The sequence below is a fragment of the Coenobita brevimanus genome, chromosome 34 (genome assembly GCF_032717465.1).
Source record: "Coenobita brevimanus isolate Jiangsu-jjx chromosome 34, ASM3271746v2, whole genome shotgun sequence".
NCBI classification, from domain to species: Eukaryota; Metazoa; Arthropoda; class Malacostraca; order Decapoda; family Coenobitidae; genus Coenobita; species Coenobita brevimanus.
The window spans coordinates 1,837,491-1,860,642 of record NC_136987.1 but is presented as its reverse complement, the minus strand read 5'-3'; the positions used below and the strand labels follow the sequence as shown (position 1 = coordinate 1,860,642).

At 42.5% G+C, this 23,152-nt stretch overlaps 1 protein-coding gene across 1 annotated transcript; it reads left to right on the top strand.

Annotated features, from left to right (window-relative positions):
* The first annotated feature begins 459 nt into the window (after positions 1-459).
* Positions 460-22,638, top strand: Rtf1 (RNA polymerase-associated protein Rtf1). Its single transcript, XM_080269564.1, has 15 exons — positions 460-599; positions 2,298-2,477; positions 2,807-2,912; positions 3,479-3,744; positions 4,317-4,431; positions 4,600-4,724; positions 6,055-6,188; positions 11,908-12,097; positions 13,328-13,410; positions 14,378-14,573; positions 16,089-16,196; positions 17,457-17,606; positions 19,641-19,811; positions 19,956-20,088; positions 22,513-22,638. Exons 1-15 carry the CDS (start codon positions 522-524, stop codon positions 22,629-22,631), a joined length of 2,154 nt encoding a protein of 717 aa, XP_080125690.1. The 5' UTR covers positions 460-521; the 3' UTR covers positions 22,632-22,638.
* Positions 22,639-23,152: the final 514 nt, after the last annotated feature.

Below are 23,152 nucleotides of genomic sequence, written 5' to 3'. Positions count from 1 at the left end.
TTTGTATAATCAGATGAAAATGTATTGTTGAGGTATACAGACATATCTCTTGATACTTGCTACGTAAAAATACACTTATCAAATTTACCATCAATAACCGAGAGCTGTTATAACATCAATATCATTTGAATATAATTATTGTGAAGAGGAACCAATAGACCAGTCCACACAATGTTGATGTTTGCAGAGTTTCCAACTTCATTATTATTTACGCTAAATATCAGGAATAATATTTCAACGCGTACTGGCATAAAATCTATTATTATTATTATTATTATGTAGATTTTTGCATTATATATTACGGAAATTCTGTATATCATAGCGCTTTTTCTTGCGGGATTTGGTGGTCCTTTGCCCTTAGCAAGTATTCTAGCGGTTTTTAAAGGGCAAATTCAGCTATAATTAGGCGTTAGCAACACTGAGTATTTGTTGTTGTTCCAAAGTGCGAGTGTGTCTGGCAGCGGCGTATTTACTTCATTTTAGTCCTACGGTTTGTGTAGACTAGCTGAAACCGATTCAGTATGAATAAACGAAAGGTGAAGGCTCTCATCGACTCTGAGAGCGATGATGAAGGCGGCAGTGGCTCAGATATGGACTCGGTAAGTTTTTTGCATCGATGGCAGTTTAGTATCCCTGGTATTATAGCCTTAAATCATCTTAATTTTTGTGATTTATGTTGTTAGATCCAATTAGCCTTGAGTAAGAGAAAGCCAAAGGCTCTCATCAGTTCAGATAGCAATGATGAAGGTGGCAGTGGCTCAGAGATAGACTGAAATATTTGCAACCATGGAACCTATGATGGGCCTATATGATCGTCTGGATTTGGGGGTTCTATTATCGTTTCGGTATTATTTTACAGGTGGACAGTATGCAGTTTTGGAATTTTAGCACCATTATCGTATAGTACAGTCCCTAAGGATCACAAATAACCCCCATTACCTTATTTGGAAATTGATTATTACTCCCCTGTGATAGGTATGTTTGGTTTGGTTTGGTTAGTTTTATTGTATTTGGTGAGGGGCATTTCCGACAAAAATGAAGGTCAGAAACATTTGAATTGCATCAAAAACTGCCAGAAAAATATATTGCACTACCTGGGGGGTGTATTGCATTAGAAATCTTAAATATGGCCAGCTACTGGCAGACATGGGTGGAATATTCATGATGCATTCTAAATCCTCATATACAGCTTTCAGAGATAAGTTTATAAAAATGCCTAGTAGCTATGGTAATCCAGGAAGAAATAATAAGTAATGTTTGGAAGACTCTTTTCTGTAGAAAATTTTGAAAGGCTGTGCCATTTTGGTAAGGAATTACTAAGATTAGTTCATTTTAATGAAAATAAGAGTTGGAGAATCTCCTTTCACCTTCATATTTACTAAATACATCAAAAAAGTATTTACAACATGTGCATGTAAAAGTAAAAATACTTAGTTGGGTGTAATTCCAAAAATTTTCATAATCAAGTCTTCTGGATGTTAACATAAGAACATACAACAAGAGGATAACTGCAGTAGGCTGAATGTCCATGCTGGATACAATAGTAGATTGGTTGTACCATATGTACAGTTGATATCAGAAGTCCCATTGTCATCCCCATCATTTCTCTTTATGGATTTCTAAAATTACTATGGGTAATGAGAACCAGGTGATAGTTAACTTTTTGGCCACAGATCATTGTCATCAGTATGCTCTGCTGTGGATTTATAAAAGTACAATAATTTTCAAAGTTCGTGGAGAAAAGACCAGGAGATAGGACTTTTAATGCTGTCTGTACCATGAATAAATGGAATACAAAGGCTCTCATTGACTCAAATAGTGATGGTGATGGTGGCAGTGGCTCAGGTACGAATTTGTATTTTCCAGTGTAGGCTGTACATCAGGAAACCATTTACTACTCTGGGTGGTAACCATATAACCAAATTATGGTGCCTTGTGGTTTATTGGGTAATTCGGGCATTGTGGTCAGATTGAGCCAGTGCAGGTTTCTATCCAAGGGGTGGTTGGGGTTTATTGCTTATTTAGTACCACTCAGGGATGCGTGATGCTAATCACTATCTTCTTGAATGTCTGGACCAACTTGCCTAGCCCAGGGCTCCTGCACTCCTCATGGGGCAACACAGGATTGGATGATGATGATTAGTAGTAGTAGTAGTGATGAAAATATGCACGTTTAAAATGGTGTTGATAAACATTTGTTATTAAATTATTATTTATTATTTTTTTTTATTGTTATTACCAAAATATCTGCATGAGAGTGAAGTGTTACAGATGATGGTTAACCTTACCTGTGACAGGAATTACTGGCCCTGGCAAAGAAAAAAAAGAAGCGGTCTGGCAGTGAATCCTCCGCAGGCTCCTCCCCCAAGCAGAAGTCGCCGTCTGCTCCTCAAAGGAAGGTTGCATCTGACAGTGATTCCGAGACCAGCGATTCTGACTCCGATTGGGATGCTCCAAAGGGAAGGAAGAAGAAACTGGTTTGTATTTACCAAATTTTGTCTCTCTTCCTATCTGTATTAAGTATGTGGAAAGACCTGATCTATAAGTGGACCTATACCATTAATGAAATTGCCAGCTAGCTATTTGTTCACATCCCCTACTCCAAATTCTTCCTGAGAAGCACCAGTCAGTTAAGAGGGCATGCATTTAAGTTGTCTGAACCAGCTTATTGGATGACTAATATAAGCAATATCATCATCTTTGTAGTGATCTCTCATTCTTTTCCTTTTTTTCTCTCTCTTCCAGGAGGAAGAAGAAATCGCTATCTTTGTGTCAATCTCTGTAACTATCTTTCTGCTTGTTTCAGACCAAAACAGCAGGTAAAACAAAAAACAAGCGGGCAGTTGTTGCGCAGGACAGTGACTCTGAGCACAGCGGAGATGAAGGCGGCAGTGTGTCTGAGCCAGAGGAAGGTGGGTGTTGAAAAGGGTGGTTTGTATATTGCAGTGTTCTCTTTTCATGTTTCATTTGGTTTTTAAAGGTTGATCTTCTTGCATGCATCAGCTTTGATCACTTAATGGCAGTTGTTCACGCTGCTTGATCTCTAATGGCTTCTCAGTTCCCTGAGGTCATGATGTATGACCTCATCCCAAGTCCATCGGTTTACCTCTCGCATTGCTACCTCTCAGTGTTCATACTTCTGACCCTCTTCACTCACTTGTCATCCTCTGTCTTCTCCCCATGCGCAAACAATCTCAGTTTAACTGTTCTCATCACATCATTAATATATTCTTGCCCCATCCTTCCTCTCAACTTTTCATTCGCAATCCTAACCCCCCTTCCCCCCAGACCTGTCATTCAAGAACCCCACTGCACATCCATCTTATCATTCTTATCTCTGTACATTGGAGCCCACAAATAATACTGATATCTAATTAATTACAGTCATGATCAACATTGCCAGTACATATCTCTTTTCTCACCCTAAGTTAAAGTAAATACAATAGTGATAATACTGGTAATAATAATTTTCCATCAGGGGAGGTCTCGGACTCAGGCAGTAGCAATTCCGAAGTTGACTTGGATGCAGAATTTGATGATGGATTCGACGAAAACATGATTGGGGATGATGAAGACCGCGCTAGGCTGGAGCAGATGACCGAGAAAGAAAGGGAGCAGGAGATCTACAATCGGATTGAGAAGCGGGAGGTACTCAGAACGCGTTTTGAGATTGAAAAGAAACTGAAACTGGCCAAGAAGAAGGAGCAGAAGAAACGTAAGGAGAAAGAAGGGGACAAGCCGAAGGTGGGTGATGACTTATTTGTTCATTAACTATCTCTCTTTTCTCTCTCTCCTTTGTCATCCATTCCACCTACTTTAACTCCCTTCCACCTCCTCATTCACTCAGTTGGCCTCACCTCTTGAAAAGCGCACCACGGGGGTGGTTGGAGAGACAATCAGCTCATGCTTGTATTCTTCAACATTGGCCTGGCAAACTTCTGGGATGAAGGTGCTGATGGTGTTACGGGCCACTCAGAGGTCATACTGCAGCGTGGGATACTTGTCGCCCGTTGACAAATAGCGAAGGGTGATGGCAAGTTTGAGACCAGGCTCCAGTGCTTTTCTGTATTTAGTGTCCTGCTTAGACACCTCGGGTGTTAATGTGGTCAGAAGTTCATGAAACATCTCTGGTGGCATGCGGAGAAAGTTGAAGAATGAGACTTCATCATCAAACCTCAAATTTTCCATCAGCCTGTGGTAGTGACCAAACAGTTTTTACCCCCTAAATTAAGCTGCATAAACAGTGGGTCTGCTGTATGTTTTTCTGTTGTTACAAAAACACACTGGTCGCATTTATTTATTTGTTTATTTTCCAGGAGAAGAAACAGCAGCCGATTTTGACAGACCGGAAAAAGACCCTGGAGGAACGTGCCGGCCGAAATGACAAGTTTGCCGCTCTGAAGGCAAAGAGAGAAAACAAATTCCAGAAAGGTGAGCATGAGAGAGAGAGAGAGAGAGAGAGAAGATTTCAGAGAAAAAAGGAGAGAGAAGAGAGATCTTTTGTTGATGTTATGTTGAATGATTGTCAGTTTGTGTTGTGAAAGTGGAGGGAGTGTGTTGTTGATGATGATGATGATGATGTACATTTTTCCCTTACAGCCGAAGAGGAGAGACAGAAGAAAGAAAAGGCGGAGGAAGAGAAGAGGAGAAAGAAGGAGGAGAGAGAGAGATCAGCAGACTCAGACTCCAATGCAGAGGAAAACAAATCTAAACAGAAGCTAAAGGTGGGTGGCAGGTGGTGACAAAAGGTTTACAGTAAAGGTGAGTGGCAGGTGGTGACAAAAGGTTTACAGTAAAGGTGGGTGGCAGGTGGTGACAAAAGGTTTACTATAGGCAAGTAATTGGCAGTTTGAAATGACCTGAATTCAATCCCAGGGAATAATTTGATCATGTGACAGTGGAAGGAAGTGTGAATGTGTGAAGGATGTAAGTGGTAGATTACTAACCTATGGGGATGAAGTAAGAACCAGATGGAAAGAATATTTTGAAAGTCCGATGAATGGGAATAGAGATACCAAAGCATCTGTAAACATGCTTGGTTTTGGGGGTGTGCAGAGAAGGAATGCAGTGCCAGGGAATGTGACACTGGCAGAAGTGAAGAGCACTGTGAAACGACTGAAAAATGGGAAAGCAGCTGGTGTTGATGAGGTGTATGCAGAGATGATTACGTGTAGTGGAGAGAGCGGAATGAAGTGCTTGTTGGAGATATGTAAGAAGGCATGGATGAGTAAAACTGCCAGTAGAATGGAAGAAGGTTGTGCTTGTACCCCTGTACAAAAATAAGGGTGAGCTAAGTGAATGCAAGAATTATTGTGGTATAAGTTTATTGAGTGTGGTTGGGAAGGTATATGGAAGAATTGTTATGGAGAAAGTAAGAGAGCTATCAGAAGTCCTAGTGAGTGATGAACTGGGTGGCATTAGGAGTGGCAGAGGATGTGTGGATCAAATATTTGCAGTGAGACTGACAGTGGAGGCTTGTGAGAAGGACCATAAGGTGCTTCATTGGTCTGGGAAAAGCATATAACTAAGTAGTCATGTGAAGCTACAGAATGTGGTGAAATCTGGGGGGCTTATGTGATGGAGCCATGATTCTGTGGGCTTGGATGATGAGTGAATGGAAGCATGGCCCCTTGAATTGGGCAAACTTCGGCTGTCTGGATGTTGCTACCGCTCTCCTGCCGTGGGGTGGGAAAGGAGGTCTGGATGATGGTGAGGAGGAGGAGGATGACACGTGAGAAACTTACGGAGAGTTTTAGTACTACAGTATTACCATAAGTCATTTTGTGGTTAGGACAACTCCAGTATATTATTCCAGCTAATGCCACACTAGTTTATTCAGCTGAAACTGATTCATGAGGAGGAGGATGACGTGAGAAACTTACGGACAGTTTTAGCACTATTACCGTTAGTCATTTTTTGGTTAGGACAACCCCAGTATTCTATTCCAGCTAATGCCACAGTAGTTTATTCAGTTGAAAGTGATTCATAGGAGTCTGAGTGTTAATACTGATAGTGAGTTATAGGAACCTCAGTGTTAATACTTTTCCTTTTCAGGCCTCAGAAGTATTCAGTTCGGATGACAGCGGTTCAGAGAGTGAAAAGTCTGAGAAATCTGACAAATCCACTAAGAGACGTTCATCATCATCATCATCTTCTTCATCGTCAGACAGTGACAGTGATTCAGGCAGGTGAGACTTTGTGGTTTAATGTCTTGTAGTGGTTTGGTGGTAGAGTTCCCCAGTCAGAGGGACAGCCATGCAGAGGTTCCCTCCCTAGGAGGTGACTCTCATTCTATCAAGGTTTTTCTTTTTCTCTGAACCCTACCTTACCCCATCCATAGATGGGAAAAGAGGCTGATAATGATGTAATATTCTCATAGGAAGTAGGCTGGATATGTATCCTTATATGTACTGGAATATGGTAGCTTAATGAATAAGGTTAATGGTTAGAATATCCTGGTTGGAAGGATGGCCATACACAGGTTCCTTTCCCAAGAGGTGACTGGACGTTTCTCTTTCCAACAAGGAGAGTATTTTTCTCCCCTGTTTGTTTGTTTGTTGGCAGGATTACTCTAAATCTAAAAAGAGAGATTTGAACCAAATTTGGTGGATAGACAGCCCATGTCCCAAGGAACAATTGATTAACTTTTGGGACCGATGTGAGCCGTATTACAGATTCTGGACCCGGAAAACACTTTTTGCAGAACCCTAATCAATGATGAGAAAACCAAACCCATAATGAAGAGTGATTTGAAAATTGAGGCGTACGCAATAGTAAGGGCACAAGCGCCACCGCACCCAAATCCGAGTTGCCAGTACTGCATTTTTTCTCAGGGTTTCCTCTATCCAACAGTAGGTCGTGTCTGCCCTTCTGATTATTAGTGAGCCCTGAAACATCCACGATTTTTCAGCTGTATACACCCTACTACAGCTCTGCCAGAACATGCCAGAGTGAGGGCACAAGCACCACGTTCCCTTTAAACCAGGAGTACTTTGGTGTGTGTGGGCAGCCGTGCTTCCTTCTCACACTCACGTCTCTCACATGCACCACGCTGGTGAATCTCAGCAGCCAATGAAAATTCTTTTTGACTGAGCTAGCATTGTTATTGGGTAACTGATGCCACCATCCAGTATAATTGCAATCAAAACACCAGTCTCTTCCCTGCACCTTTTTATAGCAGAACACTTTGAATGCTTCATTATTTTTGTTGATTTTGCGAGTGTTTCCGTTGTGTTGTACTGTGGTAGCCATGGGAGATAAGAATGATAACAGTGAGCACCAGGAGGCTGTTATTAGTGCAAATGAGTCTGGTGTTAGTAAGAATAGTGAGTGTATTGAGCTGGGACCTTCCCGTGGCCGTAAACGCTAACCAAAGCCAGACACGTGGAAAGCCAGTGTGGTGAAAAAACTTCATAATGAAGGTAAGGCTTATGCCAGCCGTATGACTAAGAAACTGGTGGAAGCATGAAAGATAGGACCTCCATGTGCTGATGGTTGTTTCAATAAAGTGACTAGGAAGCGGAGAACAGTCGGCAGGGTTTGTGAGCACTGCATTAGTGTTATACTCCCCTTCCTTCTGATCTTCAGTCTCTCTCTCTCTCTCTCTCTCTCTCTCTCTCTCTCTCTCTCTCTTACTCTCTTTTCCTTTTTTATGCATGCCTGCCACCCTATTGTGTCTATTCTAATCTTTTTATTATTATGACATTGCGATATTATTCTGAGCATTGTTGAAAGATGTTTTTCTGTTATTATTTACCATTATTATATGAATGATTATTATATGTATGGTACTAGTATGGCATTATTATAACATCTATTCTGATGTGTTGTAATGTCAATGGGTAGGAGATGGAAAAAAAATGATTTCAGCAGTAAGAGAGATATGATTTTGCAAATTATCAGAGCCACATTACCTGACGTTTTATCCTGCAGCAAAGGCATAAAGCATAATAATGAAATAATTTTGGGATACATGATGGAGGGAAAATTTTCTTTAAATTGGTGCAGAGTAGATTGAATTCGTATGGTTGGTTTGGAAGATCTTCCTGTTTCAAAACTTTAAATACGTTTTCCTTGTTTTTAAAAAAATGGCGCTTGTGCCCTTACTACAGCGTGTGCCTCAATTACTTTGTCCTTGTTGGAGAGATGTGCTCCACTGAATGCCCCTCTAGTTTGACTATGATTTCCCATTAAGGGCAGTAGGCTGGTCATCTGCCATCCATCCATAATCCAATTCTATGTCGCCCTATAAGGAGCATAGGATCTCGGGGCTAGGCAAGTTGGTCTTGACATTTAAGATGAGAGTCACTAGCCTCACGCATCCCTGAGTGGCATTCCCTGGGCAATAACCCCAACCACTCCTTGGATATAAACCTACACAGGCTCAATCCGATTGGAGCACCTCAGTTACAAACTAAACCAGCAGGTGCCATAATTTGGTTATATGGTTACCACCCAGGATAGTAAATGGTTTCCTGGTGTACAGAAATCCATTTGGCTTGTCACTTAGTGTAGAGCCACCCATAGGCAGAAGGAAGAGGAAAGAATGAAGGAAAGAAAGACAAGAGGGAGTGTAAAATCACCCATAGGCAGAAGATCAACCCAGAAGTTATAAACTGTGGCATTAGGATTTCCATCCCTTTCGTATGTGTTAAAAAAACAACAGACTATCAGCATTTATCTTAAGTCTGTTTTATTCCGTTTGATAATAATAGTAGTATTAGTAGAAGTAACCGTAGGCTTATTTGAACATAAAGCTGAAAGACTGGTGGCTGAAACTGCCCTTCCCCTGTGCTCCACCATACCCCTTTCAAGGGATAAGGAGGGAGTTAAAGGATGTTTGCTTAACTGGGGTGTGGACCTACCAGTTAATTTGGTGCCACTGCATGAAGGCATACCTCTCCAGCACCATAATGCATGATTAGTTTCATTCCAGAGAGGACAACCCTAGTACAGTACAGCTATATTCTATTCCTCGGGTCCATTAGAGCTATATTCTATTCCAGCTAATGCCAGATGATTGTATTCAGCTGAGAGTGTTAATACTGGTACCAGTTAACTCTCTTGTAGTCTTTACAACTTCACCCCATCCTTAAGTGGTAGAAAGAGGACAGGGTGATTATAATATGAAGATCATGAGAGTAATGACTATGGTGATGGCAGTGGTGACAGTGATGATAATGAAAATGACAGTAATGATGGTGGTGGTGGTGTTGATGATGGTGATGTTGATGATGATGAGCAACTGCATTCCACCCAGGCAACAGAAAAAATCGGAGATGTCAGCTAAGGCAGTCAGAGGGTCACTGTCCTCAGCAAAACCCACCAGGAAAGAAACAGTCGTCAAGAAGAATGAGCCGAAAGTTTCCTCCAAGAAGAATGAACCAAAGATCTTACCTTCCTCCTCTTCCTCTTCATCCTCCTCTTCCTCTCCTGCTCCCTCTTCTTCCTCCGACTCTCCGTTTAGCGATTCAGGCGAGAGTGACAGCGAAGCTAAAAAGAAAGTTGACAGGTGACAGATCAGTGGTGGTGGTGTGAGCATGTGTTGTATCTGATATGCAGTTGCTGGACCCTCTTAACAGTCTCATGGTCAGGACAACTCAAGCATTCAGTTGCAACTAACCTCAGGCAGTTTTCTTCAGCTGAGAATGCATTCTGTTAACTGCTTCATGATCAGGACAACTCTTAGCAATCTGCTCTGACTAACACCAGGCAGTCCTCATCAACTGTGAGTGCATTGTATTACTGTAATTGCCTTATAGTCAGGACAACACTAGCATTCTGTTGCAAGTAACTCCAGACAGTCTTCTTCAGCTGCAAGTGTTAATACAGTAAGCCCTCAAGTGATCAAACTAATTGGGGGGAAGGGTTCCCAATGTAGCCAGTGTTCAGTGGGGGGACTGTAATGACCCCAGGTTCAATTTACAATTAATATTGTTCAGTGGATACCTAACAGACTTGTATGTGTTTATAGGTACACCCTATAAAAAAAGAATCGGGACCCCACGAGCTGATGCGTCTCGCAATGACCACTGATACGCACCAGAACTCAGTTGAGGCTTCAAATTCCTTCGTGCGGTGTGGCATATTGTATCGTGCAGTAAGGGTCCCGATTCTTTTTTTATAGGGTGTACATACCAGTTTTGTGTGGTGTTGTACTGTGTCATGATACTGTATATATAAATACAGTGTTAAATATTTGCAGTCATTAATAAACAGCATAACAGGAAGAACACCAAACAATGCTCTTTATTTTTTGTTTGACATGTAAGAAAGCTGTTTGATTGGCTCAGAAGTTGAAGCTCCTCAAGTATCTGGCATAATTCAGCCATCCCCCATGCCAGTTATTGCAGAATGCTGGATATTGCATAGTACCCCCCAATTGGCTCAACATATGGCATCGAGCTGGATAATGTGCTCCTCTCCGTCTCGACTTTCTGTCTTAAAAATTTCCCATGAGTAAACGGTGAAAATAAAACATAAAATACAATACAGCATTGATAGTACAGTAATACAGTAGCCTACATAGTGTGCTATGTACTCACCTAGTGTTGACTTCAGTGGAGGGTAGAGTTGTACACCTTGCAGTACAGTAGTGTACAGTGCACTTAAACTAATGCAAAATAGTGGCAGTAATTAAGTGTACAATAATTTCAGAATTGCAATATTGCACAAAGACACAAAGCACTAAGAGGCTACAAGCTTTGCAACAACAATGAGCTAGGCGTGGGAGGCTGTAGAGTAAGTCACAGCACTAGGGCTTTGCCACCACATGGTCACAGGAGCAGAGTACATAGATATGTCTTCACCGTTCAAATCCATGGGAGAGAATAAGAGAGCAACGGTAGGCTTGGTGCGCCGGGTGGGCTGTTCCTGCAATGCATTATGATTGGCTGGTGCATTGCAGGGTTTTCCTGGGCACCAGTTGGCTTCCATGTCTGAGCCTCACCTGCCTGATATTGTGTAGAACTGCCGGTTGCGTCCCGTTTCGGCACCAGATATTGCATAATTTCATCTGATATTGCCTTAATAGAGCAAAGCAATAAGTGCCAGATGGTGTGACAATGGATCATTGAGAGTTTACTGTTTAGCCAAAGTTTAGGTTAACTGGGTTCATGATAGTGATGGTTTACTGTTCTGATTTTTATGGATGCATTTTATTTTGAACTTCTCTAACATTAACCCTATCATGGTCATTGCAGCTCTAGTTCACTTTTTCAACTAAAAAAAAAAAAAAAAAAAAAAAAAAAAAAAAAATCACTCAACTGAGAGTCATAGGAGCCTCAGTGTTCATACTTTCCACATAAACCCTAATGGTCAAGACAACCATAGCAGTCTGTACCAGCTGTCACCAGGATCTGTATTCTTGTAGAGTAAGGAGGCTCTTTAGCACCTCTTTGTTAGTGATTTATTATCCAAACAACTCACTGATATTCTTTTTTATGCTTTTAATATCTTTCTAATATTGACATACATTGCATGAATAACACACAAGAATAGAGCATTGGAGTAGACATGGAATTAAACCAGTAAGGAAGAGATGTTAGTAAGCTTCTTAACCACCTGAGAATACCACCCCAGATTTTATTAAACTAAGCGTGAGTCATATGAGTGTGAGTGTTAATACTGTCACCCTTAACTTATATTTTACTCTCTCTCTCTCTCTCTCTCTCTCTCTCTCTCTCTCTCTCTCTCTCTCTCACACACACACATTATCAGTCCATCCATGTACCTATATGTCCATCCATCTGTCTTTCTGTCTGTTTCATTCTGTAATATCCAGTTGAGAGAACCTTGAGAAAAAATATGACTCTCCTTTCCCCTCCCACCCTGTCGCTTTCTCTCTCTCTCTCTCTCTCTCTCTCTCTCTCTCTATCTTTCTCTAATATCTTCCTCTCTCACCCACAGGTCAAAGGACAGCCATCGATCCTGTGAGTCAAAGCCCAAATTTGTCAGTTGCCGAGAAGATCTGGAAAAAATTCGTCTGTCTCGTCACAAGATGGAGCGGTTCGTGCACTTACCGATCTTCTCCAAGGCCATCATTGGCTGCTTTGTTAGGATAGGCATCGGATCCAACCAGGGCAGGCCTGTCTATAGGGTGGGTATGATGATCAGATGATATTTAAGGTGATGATAATGAAGACGATGAATGAATATAACTTTTATTTGGAAAAGTATAACAGCAAATAACATATTCATTACATTAACTGTTCGTGGTATTCGTTTTTGTTTTAGTTTTTGAAGGCACAAATATGCTTGCATGTGTCAACCATGGTCACCTAATGGCGGCTGCCCATGCTGCTCGATCTCTGGCAGTTTCCCTATTTAGTCCCTTAACCCTGAGGCCACACTCAGTTACCTCGTCCCAGGTCTTTTTTGGTCAGCCTCTCACTACCCTACCCCAAACATTAACACTTCTCACTTTCTGCAACCATTTATCATCCCCTATCCTCTCCGCATGCCCAAACCATCACAATCTACCTCTCATCATCACAGCAACGATACATTCCAGTCCATTCCTATATCTCAACTCTTCCACTGTAAACCTATCCCCCCCAGGCCTTGCACTCAAGGTCGCACTGCACATCCACCTAATCATTGCCAATTCTGTACGTTTGAGCCTGCGAATATCCTCTTCCTTTACTGGCCAGGTCTCGCTACCATACAGCATTACACAGCTAACACATGCTGCATACAAAGATCTCTTAGCACGGAGGGAGAGCGCTCTCAGTGTCGGAAGAGGCAACAGCACCCTGAACTTCTTCCAAGCACTCCTCACTCTAGCCACAGAGCCAGCTCCATCCCCACCTCCAGCACATAACATGTCTCCCAAATAACAAAACTCTTCCACGCATTCAAGAGACTCACCAGCAAGTTCAATCCTTTCACACCTGGCAATATCCACATGCTCTCCCCAACACACTGTTGGCTGTTTTTTTTTTTTTTTTTTTTTTTTTTTTTTACATGTTTTTTCTCAGTTTTCATGCTTCAACTTTTCTGATTATTCCATTTTCCAAAAGCCTTTGGGCCCAAACACCGGATTTGAGAATTGGTACTGTCTGTACAGGGTGTTTACAGGGTGGCCAGTAAATAGTGCTCCACTGGAAACTCACATGACGTATTTGATGTGTTGTGGGGATGGCTGAGTTGGCTGGTGTGGGAGTGGGTGTTCCAATTGGAATATGAAGGGAATAAATTCCACAGGTTAGATACTGGTAATACTGAGCCGTCCCCAGAACACACAAGCGGAGTGGAAGTGCAGCATTATACAGTGTATGGGCCACCCTGTATATATAAAGAAAATCTGTCATTCCTATGTCTTTTCCAGGTTGCAGAAATCATGGCAGTGTGTGAGACAGCAAAGATTTACCAGTTGGGCAACACAAGGACAAACAAAGGTTTGCGCTTAAAGTAAGTTTATAATGTGTCCTGTAAGGGTTTAAGTCCATTGGAGGATTGGGAGCTTTTGTTCACATAATGCCCATCATGGTAAGGGAACTGGTCATTTGCCTTAAATGCGGGTTTGTGGAGTCAGTGATAATATTACTGGACTCTGACTCCGACTCCATATTCCCCCCCTCCCCCCACCATCTTAAATGTCAGGACAAAATTGCCCATCCCCGGGCTTCTACGCTTCCCATGGGGCAACGTTGGATTGGATGATGGATGGATGACTCCGACTCTGACTCTATCTATCTATATATTGCCAGACACCTCAATCCCATTCGGGATGGCTACAAACAAATCGCCTCCATGTCGCCTTGTCCCCAGCCATTTCACTGCCCTGCTCCAAACTCACACCCCCCTCTCTCATATACTGTAACTCTCCACTCCATCCCTCCATCTCATCCTCGGCCTCCTCCTCCCTCTCCCCCCCTCCACCTCACTCACATACACTCTCCTCGTCAGTCTTTCACCCTCCATCCTCTCCACATGGCCACACCACCTCAGTGTATTCCTCCTAACGCTTCCTATCACATCCACATCCAACTCCATAGCCCCACATAAACGTATGGAAAAATAAAGCTAGTACAGCAGAGAGAGAGAGCTAACTTGAGTGTCTCTTTCAGGAATTTGTGAACAACAGTCCGTGTGGAGAATCTCAGTGAGTGTATGTGTGTGCGTGCATGTGTGCATTTTGACCTATTCTTTCCTCTTCCACAGACATGGCATATACAAATAGATCTTTTGCCTAGAGTCTGTGAGCAACAGTCCCTTTTCAGTTAGACTGTGTGTGTGGATTGATATAATTTTGTGTCAGTTAGACTGTGTGTGTGGATTGCTATAATTTTTTGTGTGAGAGGATTGTAGCTGTTGTTTTGTGTATGTGTGTGTATGTATGTATGTACATATGAACCTCTTCTCTCAACTCTCACAGACATGGCGTACATGAACGGGTTTTTCGCCTGGAATTCGTAAGCAACAGTCCATTCCAGGAGTCAGAGTTCAACAAGTGGGTGGAGGACTGTGCGGCCCATGGCACCACTCTCCCCACACGCACACACATCGAGAACAAACAGAAGGATATACAGGACCTGTTGTATTATCAGTTCTCCAGTGAGGACATTGATAAGGTTGGTGGTTAGGGGGCTCCAGTCAGAGTGGTGGCTATGCAGAGATTCTTATAGAGTAATGCTGTCAAGAGAGTTAGCTTGGTCTTCTACCCTTAAACACATGAAAAATAAATAGAAGGACATGAATAGGGTTGATGGTTAGGCAGCACTGGGCAGAGTGGTGGCCATGTAGTTTTAAATAACTCTGTCTATGTAAGTATCCATTCATATTGTCTGTGTAAGTATTTGGTAATACTGTCTGTGTAAGTATCCAGTAATCCTGTCTGTTTAAATATTCAGTAATGCAGTCCGTGTAAGTATTCAGTAATGCTGTCACTGTAAATATCTCAGCCATCTACCCTTAAATGCAGTGAACTATGAACAGGACATGTAGGCTGTCTTGTATTATCAGGTCTCCAGTGAGGACGTTGATTAGGGCTGGTAGTTAGGCAGCTTGGGTCTGAGTGGTGGCCATGCATACAGTCTCTTCATGAAATGCCATCACGGGAAGTATCCTGGTCATCTACTCTTAATCATATGTCAAAAACAAACAGAAGGACTTACAGGAGCTAATTTATTACAACTCACCTTTGTTTTACTGTGAGGGTGCATTTGAAAAAGCCATTTCATAATGATTTATTGTATATTGAGTCAGTTATAGCATGGGTTCAGTGGAGATATGATTTTGGCCAAGGATCATCCACCTAACAGGGTCTAAAAACAAGTTCCTACCCACTTAAACTAGTTGTTATTTCACATCACTGCACCTCAGTTGCAGCTTGGACTCCATTGCCACACTGTTATTCCTTCACTGACACTAACATACCTGATAGTGACAAGTGCAAAGACCATCTTAGAACAAACATATTATTAGACTTGTGTGAGGGTGATTGTACAAATGAAAATAGTGATCATGTATCAACCAGGGAGGCTTCGTACGGGATCATAATCATCTTATACATGAAAATTCTGTTATGTTTCAGAGAAAAGTTCTAACTTTCTCATCATCTTATAAACAATTCATCATACAATGAGGGTCTGCTGGACATTGATAAGGTTGGTGATAAATGCCTAGGTATAGGAGGGTTCATAACACCTCTTCCATAGCAGTTTATTTTCTGTATTTATACCTTAACATTTTGTTCTGTGCTGTGTAAATCAAGTAGCCTATGTAATCTAGTGCCACTAAGGGAAGTAGGCTGGTCATCTACTCTCGAATGTACTTGATTTAGGTAGCCTCAGGTTAGTAGTTAGGACGCTTCAGTCTTAGTGATGGCCATGCATAAGTTTAGTCCACAGTAGATGACTCTGTTTGTATATTTTTGATAATGATGGGGAGGAGGAGAAGGACTGCAGGAAGAGAAAGAGGAGGGAAATGATGATGATGATGATGGTGATAATATACATTTTGTGTCAGATCATGTAGGAGGCTTTGTCTGTGTTTGATGATGATGATGAACATTTCGTTTCACATCATGTATTTAAGACTCATTTACTTGTGAGTGTTTGATGATGATGCTGTATGTTTCATTTCAGATCGTGGAGGAAAAGGCGCGTTTCAACCACAACCCCACCAATTTTGCCGTGGCCAAGACACTGTTGATGAAGGAGAAGGATATCGCATCACAGAAGGGTGACGATAGTGTTAGTTTTTTTAATTTTTTTGTACAGTACTTATTTTGAGTGGGGGAGAGAGAGAGAGAGGCCTCTTATATTGAGGACATTTTTCAGAGTTGGAGAGAGGGCGGTAGGAAGAATCTATCTATCTATCTATCTATTGCCAGACGCCTCAATCCCGTTCGGGGTGGCCACAATCAAATCTCCTCCACGCCACCCTGTCCCCCACCATTTCACTGCCCTGCTCCCAACTCACACCCCCCTCTCTCATATACCTCTCCACCCCATCCCTCCATCTCATCCTCGGCCTCCCCTTCTCTCTCCCCCCCTCCACCTCAATTACATACACTCTCTTCATCAGTCTTTCACCCTCCATCCTCTCCACATGGCCAAACCACCTCAGTGTATTCCTCCTAACGCATCATATCACATCCACATCCACACCACAACGCCCCTTTATATCCTCATTTGTATGCCTGTCTCTCCCTGTGACTCCACAGGCTCCTCTTAAATAACTCATTTCCACTGCTCTCACTCTTGACTTGTGCTCTTCCAGCAACGTCCAAGCTTCACTTCCATACGTTAGAGTTGGTATCACAATACTGTCATTTAGTAACTTTTTCACTTCCATGCTCACTTCCCTGTTTCTTATCACTGCTTTCAAGAAACCAGCAACCTTTCTTCCCTGCTCTACCCTTTCCAGCACTTCACCCTCCAAACCTCCATCCTGACTCATCACACTACCCAAGTACTTAAACGTACTCACATTTTCCAATTCCTCACCATCCAACCTCGCTGTACATTCACTGACATCACCTCTCTCAAAGACCATCACTTCACTTTTCCCTACATTCACCTTTAGATTCTGTTTCTTACACACTTTCCCAAACTCGTCCACCAAGCCTTGCAGCTCCCCTTCGTCTTCACTCAACAACACAGTGGAAAGAATGATTAAGCTTATGTAAGGCCTCTCATACTGAAGAGATTTTTGAGAGAGAGAGAGAGAGAGAGAGAGAGAGAGAGAGACTTCAACAGTGAGTGAATGAGAGAGAGAGAGAGAAACTTGAACAGTGAGTGAATGAGTATGGGCTACATAGTTAGGCAGACTGTGTTTAGTTCTCCCTCTGTCAAGTTTTTCTCGGTTCTCTGGATGGTATCTTGCCCCATCCTTGGGTGAGAAAAGAAATCTGGAAGGTGATGATAAAGGAAATTAATAATAGTGATTGGTAATGATAATAATAACATTAATAAATTGCCTAATAGCCACCCATTCATCTACTCCTTCAGTTGGTCGAGAAGATTAATGAGCAAATCGCCGACCTAGACGAGAAAGCGAACTCGTTAGACAAGCGACGCACCCAAACCATTGCCTCCATATCATACATCAACGAACGCAATCGCAAGAACAACGTTGAAAAGGCAGAGAAGGCTATATTGGTGAGTATCTGTTTATATCTCTTTATCTGTACAGTATATTTACTTAACACACAAATACCATTGCCTCCATATCATATATCAATGAATGCAGTTGCAAGAACAATGGTGATAAGTCAGAAAATTTTCCAGAGTGTTTGGGCTTGTACTGAATGGTAAATAAAGAATCTCATTAAAAAGAGTACGGTACTAGAAACTTCCTTTGTATGATTTGGAAAATAACACACTTTTGTATCTTTTTTCATCTTGCTGCGATGACAACAAGTCAGAAGTGCCTGTATTGTAACTTGCAGCCTCTGTGCAACAAAAAATAGAAATTTTGAAGACCAGAGGGCCTTTGAAATGTAACAGACAGGTGATAGTTTTGATGTGTCAGGGAGAAAGACTGAAAGTTGAGAAGCTGAGGATCAAAGAAATGGCAGATGATTACAGGACCAAAGTAGAGGACGAGTTAGAATCAGTGAACTGGAATGAAATGGATCTGGACAGCCTGTGGAATGCATATAGGGATTGCTTAGTTAGGAATGCTAAAATGGTGTGTGGTGTGGCAAGAGTATCAACAAAAAAGTACTGCTTGCAAGTACCAGACAAGAACTCAGTAGGCTAGTGCAGAGTTTTGCTGATGTCTGTGAGCATCGTGCCTTGAGAGTAAATGTAGAGAAGAGTAAAGTGATGGTTATTGAGAGAGAAGGTGACTCCCAATGTGATGTCACAGTGAATGGAGAGAGACTGGAATTGGTGAGAGAGTTCAAATACTTGGGTACAGTGATAGAAAAGAGAGGAAAATGTGCAAAAGAAGTTGAAAGTAGAGTGACACAAGGAAGAAAAGTGGCTGGTGCAATGAAGGCCTTGATAAGAAACAGAGGCTTGAGTGTTGCAGCTTCACGAGGCTTACATGAGGGAGTGTTAGTGCCAACTCTAACATATGGGTGTGAGACTATGGTGTGGCATGAAAATGAAAAGTCAAGAGTAAGAGCAGTGGAGATGGGACTGCTGAGGAATGTATGTGGAGTACAGAGGGTGGATAGGATTCGAAATAATGTGATTTGTGAAAGGTGTAGAGTGAAGAAGTCGGTGGACACCAGAATCGAAGAGTGTCCTGAGATGTTATAGTCATGTGGAAAGAATGGATAACATTAGAGTGGTAAAAAAGGTATACCTGAGTGAATTTGAAGGAGGGAGGAGACGAGGTAGGCCAAGGAGAAAGTGGAAAGATATGGTGGATAAGTGTGTGAGGAAGAGAGGTTTAGAAGTCGGTGGGGCTAGGGAGCTGACTTGAGATCGAGCTGACTGGATGAAATTTGTGAGAAGTGCGTGATCAGGGATTTTGGCACCCCTTGTGAGCATGGCAGTGTCCAGATTGACTCAGTCGGATACGCTGTGTGAAGCTGCAGAATGTGGTGAATGTTTTTGGCGTATCCGGTGGAGCCAGGATTCCGGGGGCTTGAATGATGAGTGAATGGAAGTGTGACCTTTTTGGATTGGGCAAGTTTGTGCTTTCTGGACATTGCTACTCCTCACCCTGCCCTTGGGTGGGAAAGGAGGTCCAGATGATGATGATGATTACTTGAACCTGTGTGTTCTTATCCCACAGGCTGTCACCATAACCTTTCTTATTGTCAAAACAACTGTCGTTCTGTTCCAGCTTGTGCTGGATCATTTTATTCATCTGAGGTGGAGTGTGTGAGCCTAAGAGAGTTAATCTTAGCCTTACCTTTATGGCACAGGCAGAGATAGAAGCCAAGAAGGATCTGAAAGTGTAGCATGTAGTATAGGAGTCCCCTCATGATTGGAACTACTCTGCCATAGGAATGTATTCCAGATTATGCCAATGATCATATTCTGCTGAGGAGTACAGGAGTCTGAGAGTGTTAATCTAATTCTCATCCCCATCCCACAGGCTGAGATAGAGCCCAAGAAGGGTTTGAAAGTAGACAATGTGTTCACAAGGCAATCAGTCCTAAGTGGCTTCATGTGAGCAGTGTGTTCCAGCCACCCCTCAGATATAAACTCTTTTCCCTTATCCTTATCTAACAGGCTGAGATAGAGGCCAAGAAGGGTATGAAAGTGGATGATCCATTCACTCGTCGATCCACCCGACCCACCATGGTGACCAAAACCAAGGAACCGGATATTCAGTCGTCAGAGGCATTGTTGAAGATGGAGGCGGAAAGAAGGAAGAAACTGGAAGAGGAGAAGAAGAGGAAGGTAAGGAAACTAAATGTAACAAGGTTGTGGGAGTTGTTTGTTTAGGGAAGATGGGAAAATTCAGAATGATAATTGATAAGAATGGTGATGTTTGTGGTAATGTCAGTTAAGATGATGATGAAGGCATTCTCTCCATCTCTCCAGGAGGAAGAAGCTAATAAGAAGCGGCTAGATGACGAACGTAAGAAGGATGAGGAACGCAAGAGAGTTCAGGCAGAAGATCTTTTTGCTGCACACGATTTTGATGTCAAGATTGATTTGGATGTCACAATTCCTGGTAGGTGTAATTGTTGGATTATCGTTATTATTATTATACATACATATGTACATCATCTAATCCTGTGTTGCCTCATGAGGAGCACAGGAGCCCAGGGCTAGGCAGGTTGGTCCTGACATTTAAGATGAGAGTGACAAGCCTCACCCATCCTTGAGTGGCATAATGTGAGCAATAAAACCCAACCACCCCTTGGATATAAACCTACACTGGCTCAATCTAGCTGGAGCATCTTAATTACCCACTAAACCACTAGGCATCATAAGGAATGTATGTGGAGTACAGAGAGTGAATTGGATGTGAAATAATGTGATGTGTGAATGATCATCATCATCATCCAGACCTCCATTCCCACCCTAGGGCAGGATGAGGAGTAGCAATGTCCAGACAAATCCAATGGGCCACGATTCCAATCGCTCACCATTCAAACTCCCGGAATCCTGGCTCTATCTGATACGCCAAAAATATTCACATTATTATCACATTTCTCTTTCTTCTGCCTATAGGTGACTCTACACTGAGTGACAAGCCAAATGCTTTCCTGTACACCAGGAAACCATTGACCGTGCTGGGAGGTAATCATGTAACTAAATTATGGCACCTGGTGGTTTAATGAGTAACTAAGACGCTCCAATCGGATTGAGCCGGTGAAGGTTTATATCCAAGGGGTGGATGGAGTTTATTGCTCATGTAATGCCACTCAGGGATGAGTGAGACCGGTCATGAAGAATGCTATGGAAAGGATGCAGGGCCATAGTATTCTTATTCTGCCACTTAATGTTGTTAGTCATGAAGAAGTGCCATAGAAAGGTTGCAGGATCATAGTAATTTCCTTTTCTGTCATTAAGGTACCCTATGTGGAATAAGCTGCAAAAATATGAAAATTTGTTCCAAGTTAAACTGAATGAAGTATAGTAAAAAGAAAAAAAATCTGTGTCAGGCATAAGTGATTGAACTTTTGTAGTGGTGTGATGGTGACCTTGGAGTGTGTGCACTGTTGTGGTAAATCATCATTTGTGTCATAAGGCCACTTGACCCTGTGATAACCACATTGTAGACTGCTTAAGTGGGTGATGATATAACAGGTAATGAACCGCACCGTACGGTTAATTGAATTTCGTCATCTATGCTGTGGTGCTGAGAGGGATGCCTTCATGCAGTGGCACTGATATGACTGGGCACCTCCACCGCCTGGTTATGCAAACATCCCTCACATCCGTCGTTATCATGGTGTTGGATGCCTTTGTGTGGCGGTGCTTAGTTAGCTGGACAGCTCCACTGCCTGGTTATACAAACATCCCTCACATTCATCCTTTTTATGGTGCTGAAGAGGGATGCCTTTATGTGGTGACACTGATATAACCAGCAACTCCACTGCCTGGCTATGCAGACATTTCTCAACTTCCTCTTTGTCCCCCAAAAGAATCATGGTGAACTGCAGGAGAAGGGCACCTTCAACCTAGAACTGTCTTCCTTAGTCTATATTTCAGTGTACCTTTGACCTCCAGTCACGAATTGTCTAGTATCTCAAAATTAATGGATCTTGAATTCAGTTCTTCGTCATTTTTCTTTGAAACAGCAACTTTACAGACGTCTGACCTTTTAGTTCTTTCTTCCTTGCATAAAAAAAAAGAAAAAAGCAGGGAGAGAGAATATTAGTCCTCCATCCTTCTTTATGGGGGCAGGGAGGGAGTTGAGAGGTGTTTGCCTAACAACTGTCTTTTGTTCTATCTTGCCCAAAAATCCATCTCCATTTTGAATACTGGGTATAATGTTAGTCACAAAAGAAGTGATGTAGAAAGGATGTAGAGCTGCAGTAATGTCTTTTCCTGCCACTCAATTACATAAACTACAAAGGGGTGAAAATCTGGGCCAAGTTTTAAAAGGGTTTAGGGAGTGGAATTTCCCATTACTGTTTTCCCGTGCAGTCAGAACCTGGGGCTATGGAACTTCATAATCACTCATCAGCAAGAGTGAATTTCCTGGATTAAATAAAATCATCTCCGGGCAACAATTTTAGGCCAGGTTACAGTGAAAAGACTGTAGTGTGTAATGAATGCTTGTACTCCATCCCTGTAACCTCAGCACAGTCAGGACCAGATTAAACTTCTGGTTGTTGATGCTACCTCAGTCTGTCTGGCTGAGCATACCCATCAACCACAGGTAAGCAACTTTATCTGTGGGACCAACCTACAGGTACAGTATAGTACGTACACTGTGTGGGAATCCAACATCCTCTTATGGTAGAGGTGCCTTACCAGAGTCAGACCAGGGTCTTTTCCATGGTGAGGTACAGGGAAATGCGAGGAGGTTTGACTCCCAGATGGATGCCACAGCTGCTCCACCTGTATGTGTAGGCTTCTCAGCATCTCATACTAAAGTGAAGATAATATGGCATATAATTAATATCTTTTGTTTTTCCACCAGCCTCAGCGCCATTGGGTCCGAAAAACCTGGGCAGTGCAACCAACGGCAGTTCCATCACAGCGGCACCACGGCGTTCACTGAACCTGGAAGAGTACAAAAAGAAGAAGGGGCTGATATGAAGGCGTGCATGGCTAGGGTAGAAGAGAGAGGGGGGTGGGCATAGAGGGTAAGGAGTAGTAGAAGAAGGCATAATATAATGGAGTTCAAGTGTAGAGTAGAATTAGAGCAGGGGGGGAGGGGGTATCTGATTCTAGATTGTTGGAGATTAAGGTAAAAAGAGATTAGGTAGAGAGGGTGGGGAGTAAAAGATGAATAATGTGAAGGAGTCCAGTGCTAAGGTAGAAAGAGAGAGAGAGTAACATGCTGAATTTGGAAAATGGAGAGATTAAAGAGAGGAAAATTTGCAGTCAGGAGAGATTGGAGTCATCCATCCACCATCCAGTCCTACATTGCCCCATGGGGAGCATAGTAGCCCGGGACTAGGCAAATTGGTCCTGACATTTAAGATGAGAGTGACCAACCTCACTCATCCCTGAGTGGCATTACATGAGCAGTAACCCCAGCCACCCCTTGGATATAAACCCTCACTGGCTCAATCCGATTGGAACATCGCAGTTACCCACTAAACCACCAGGTGCCA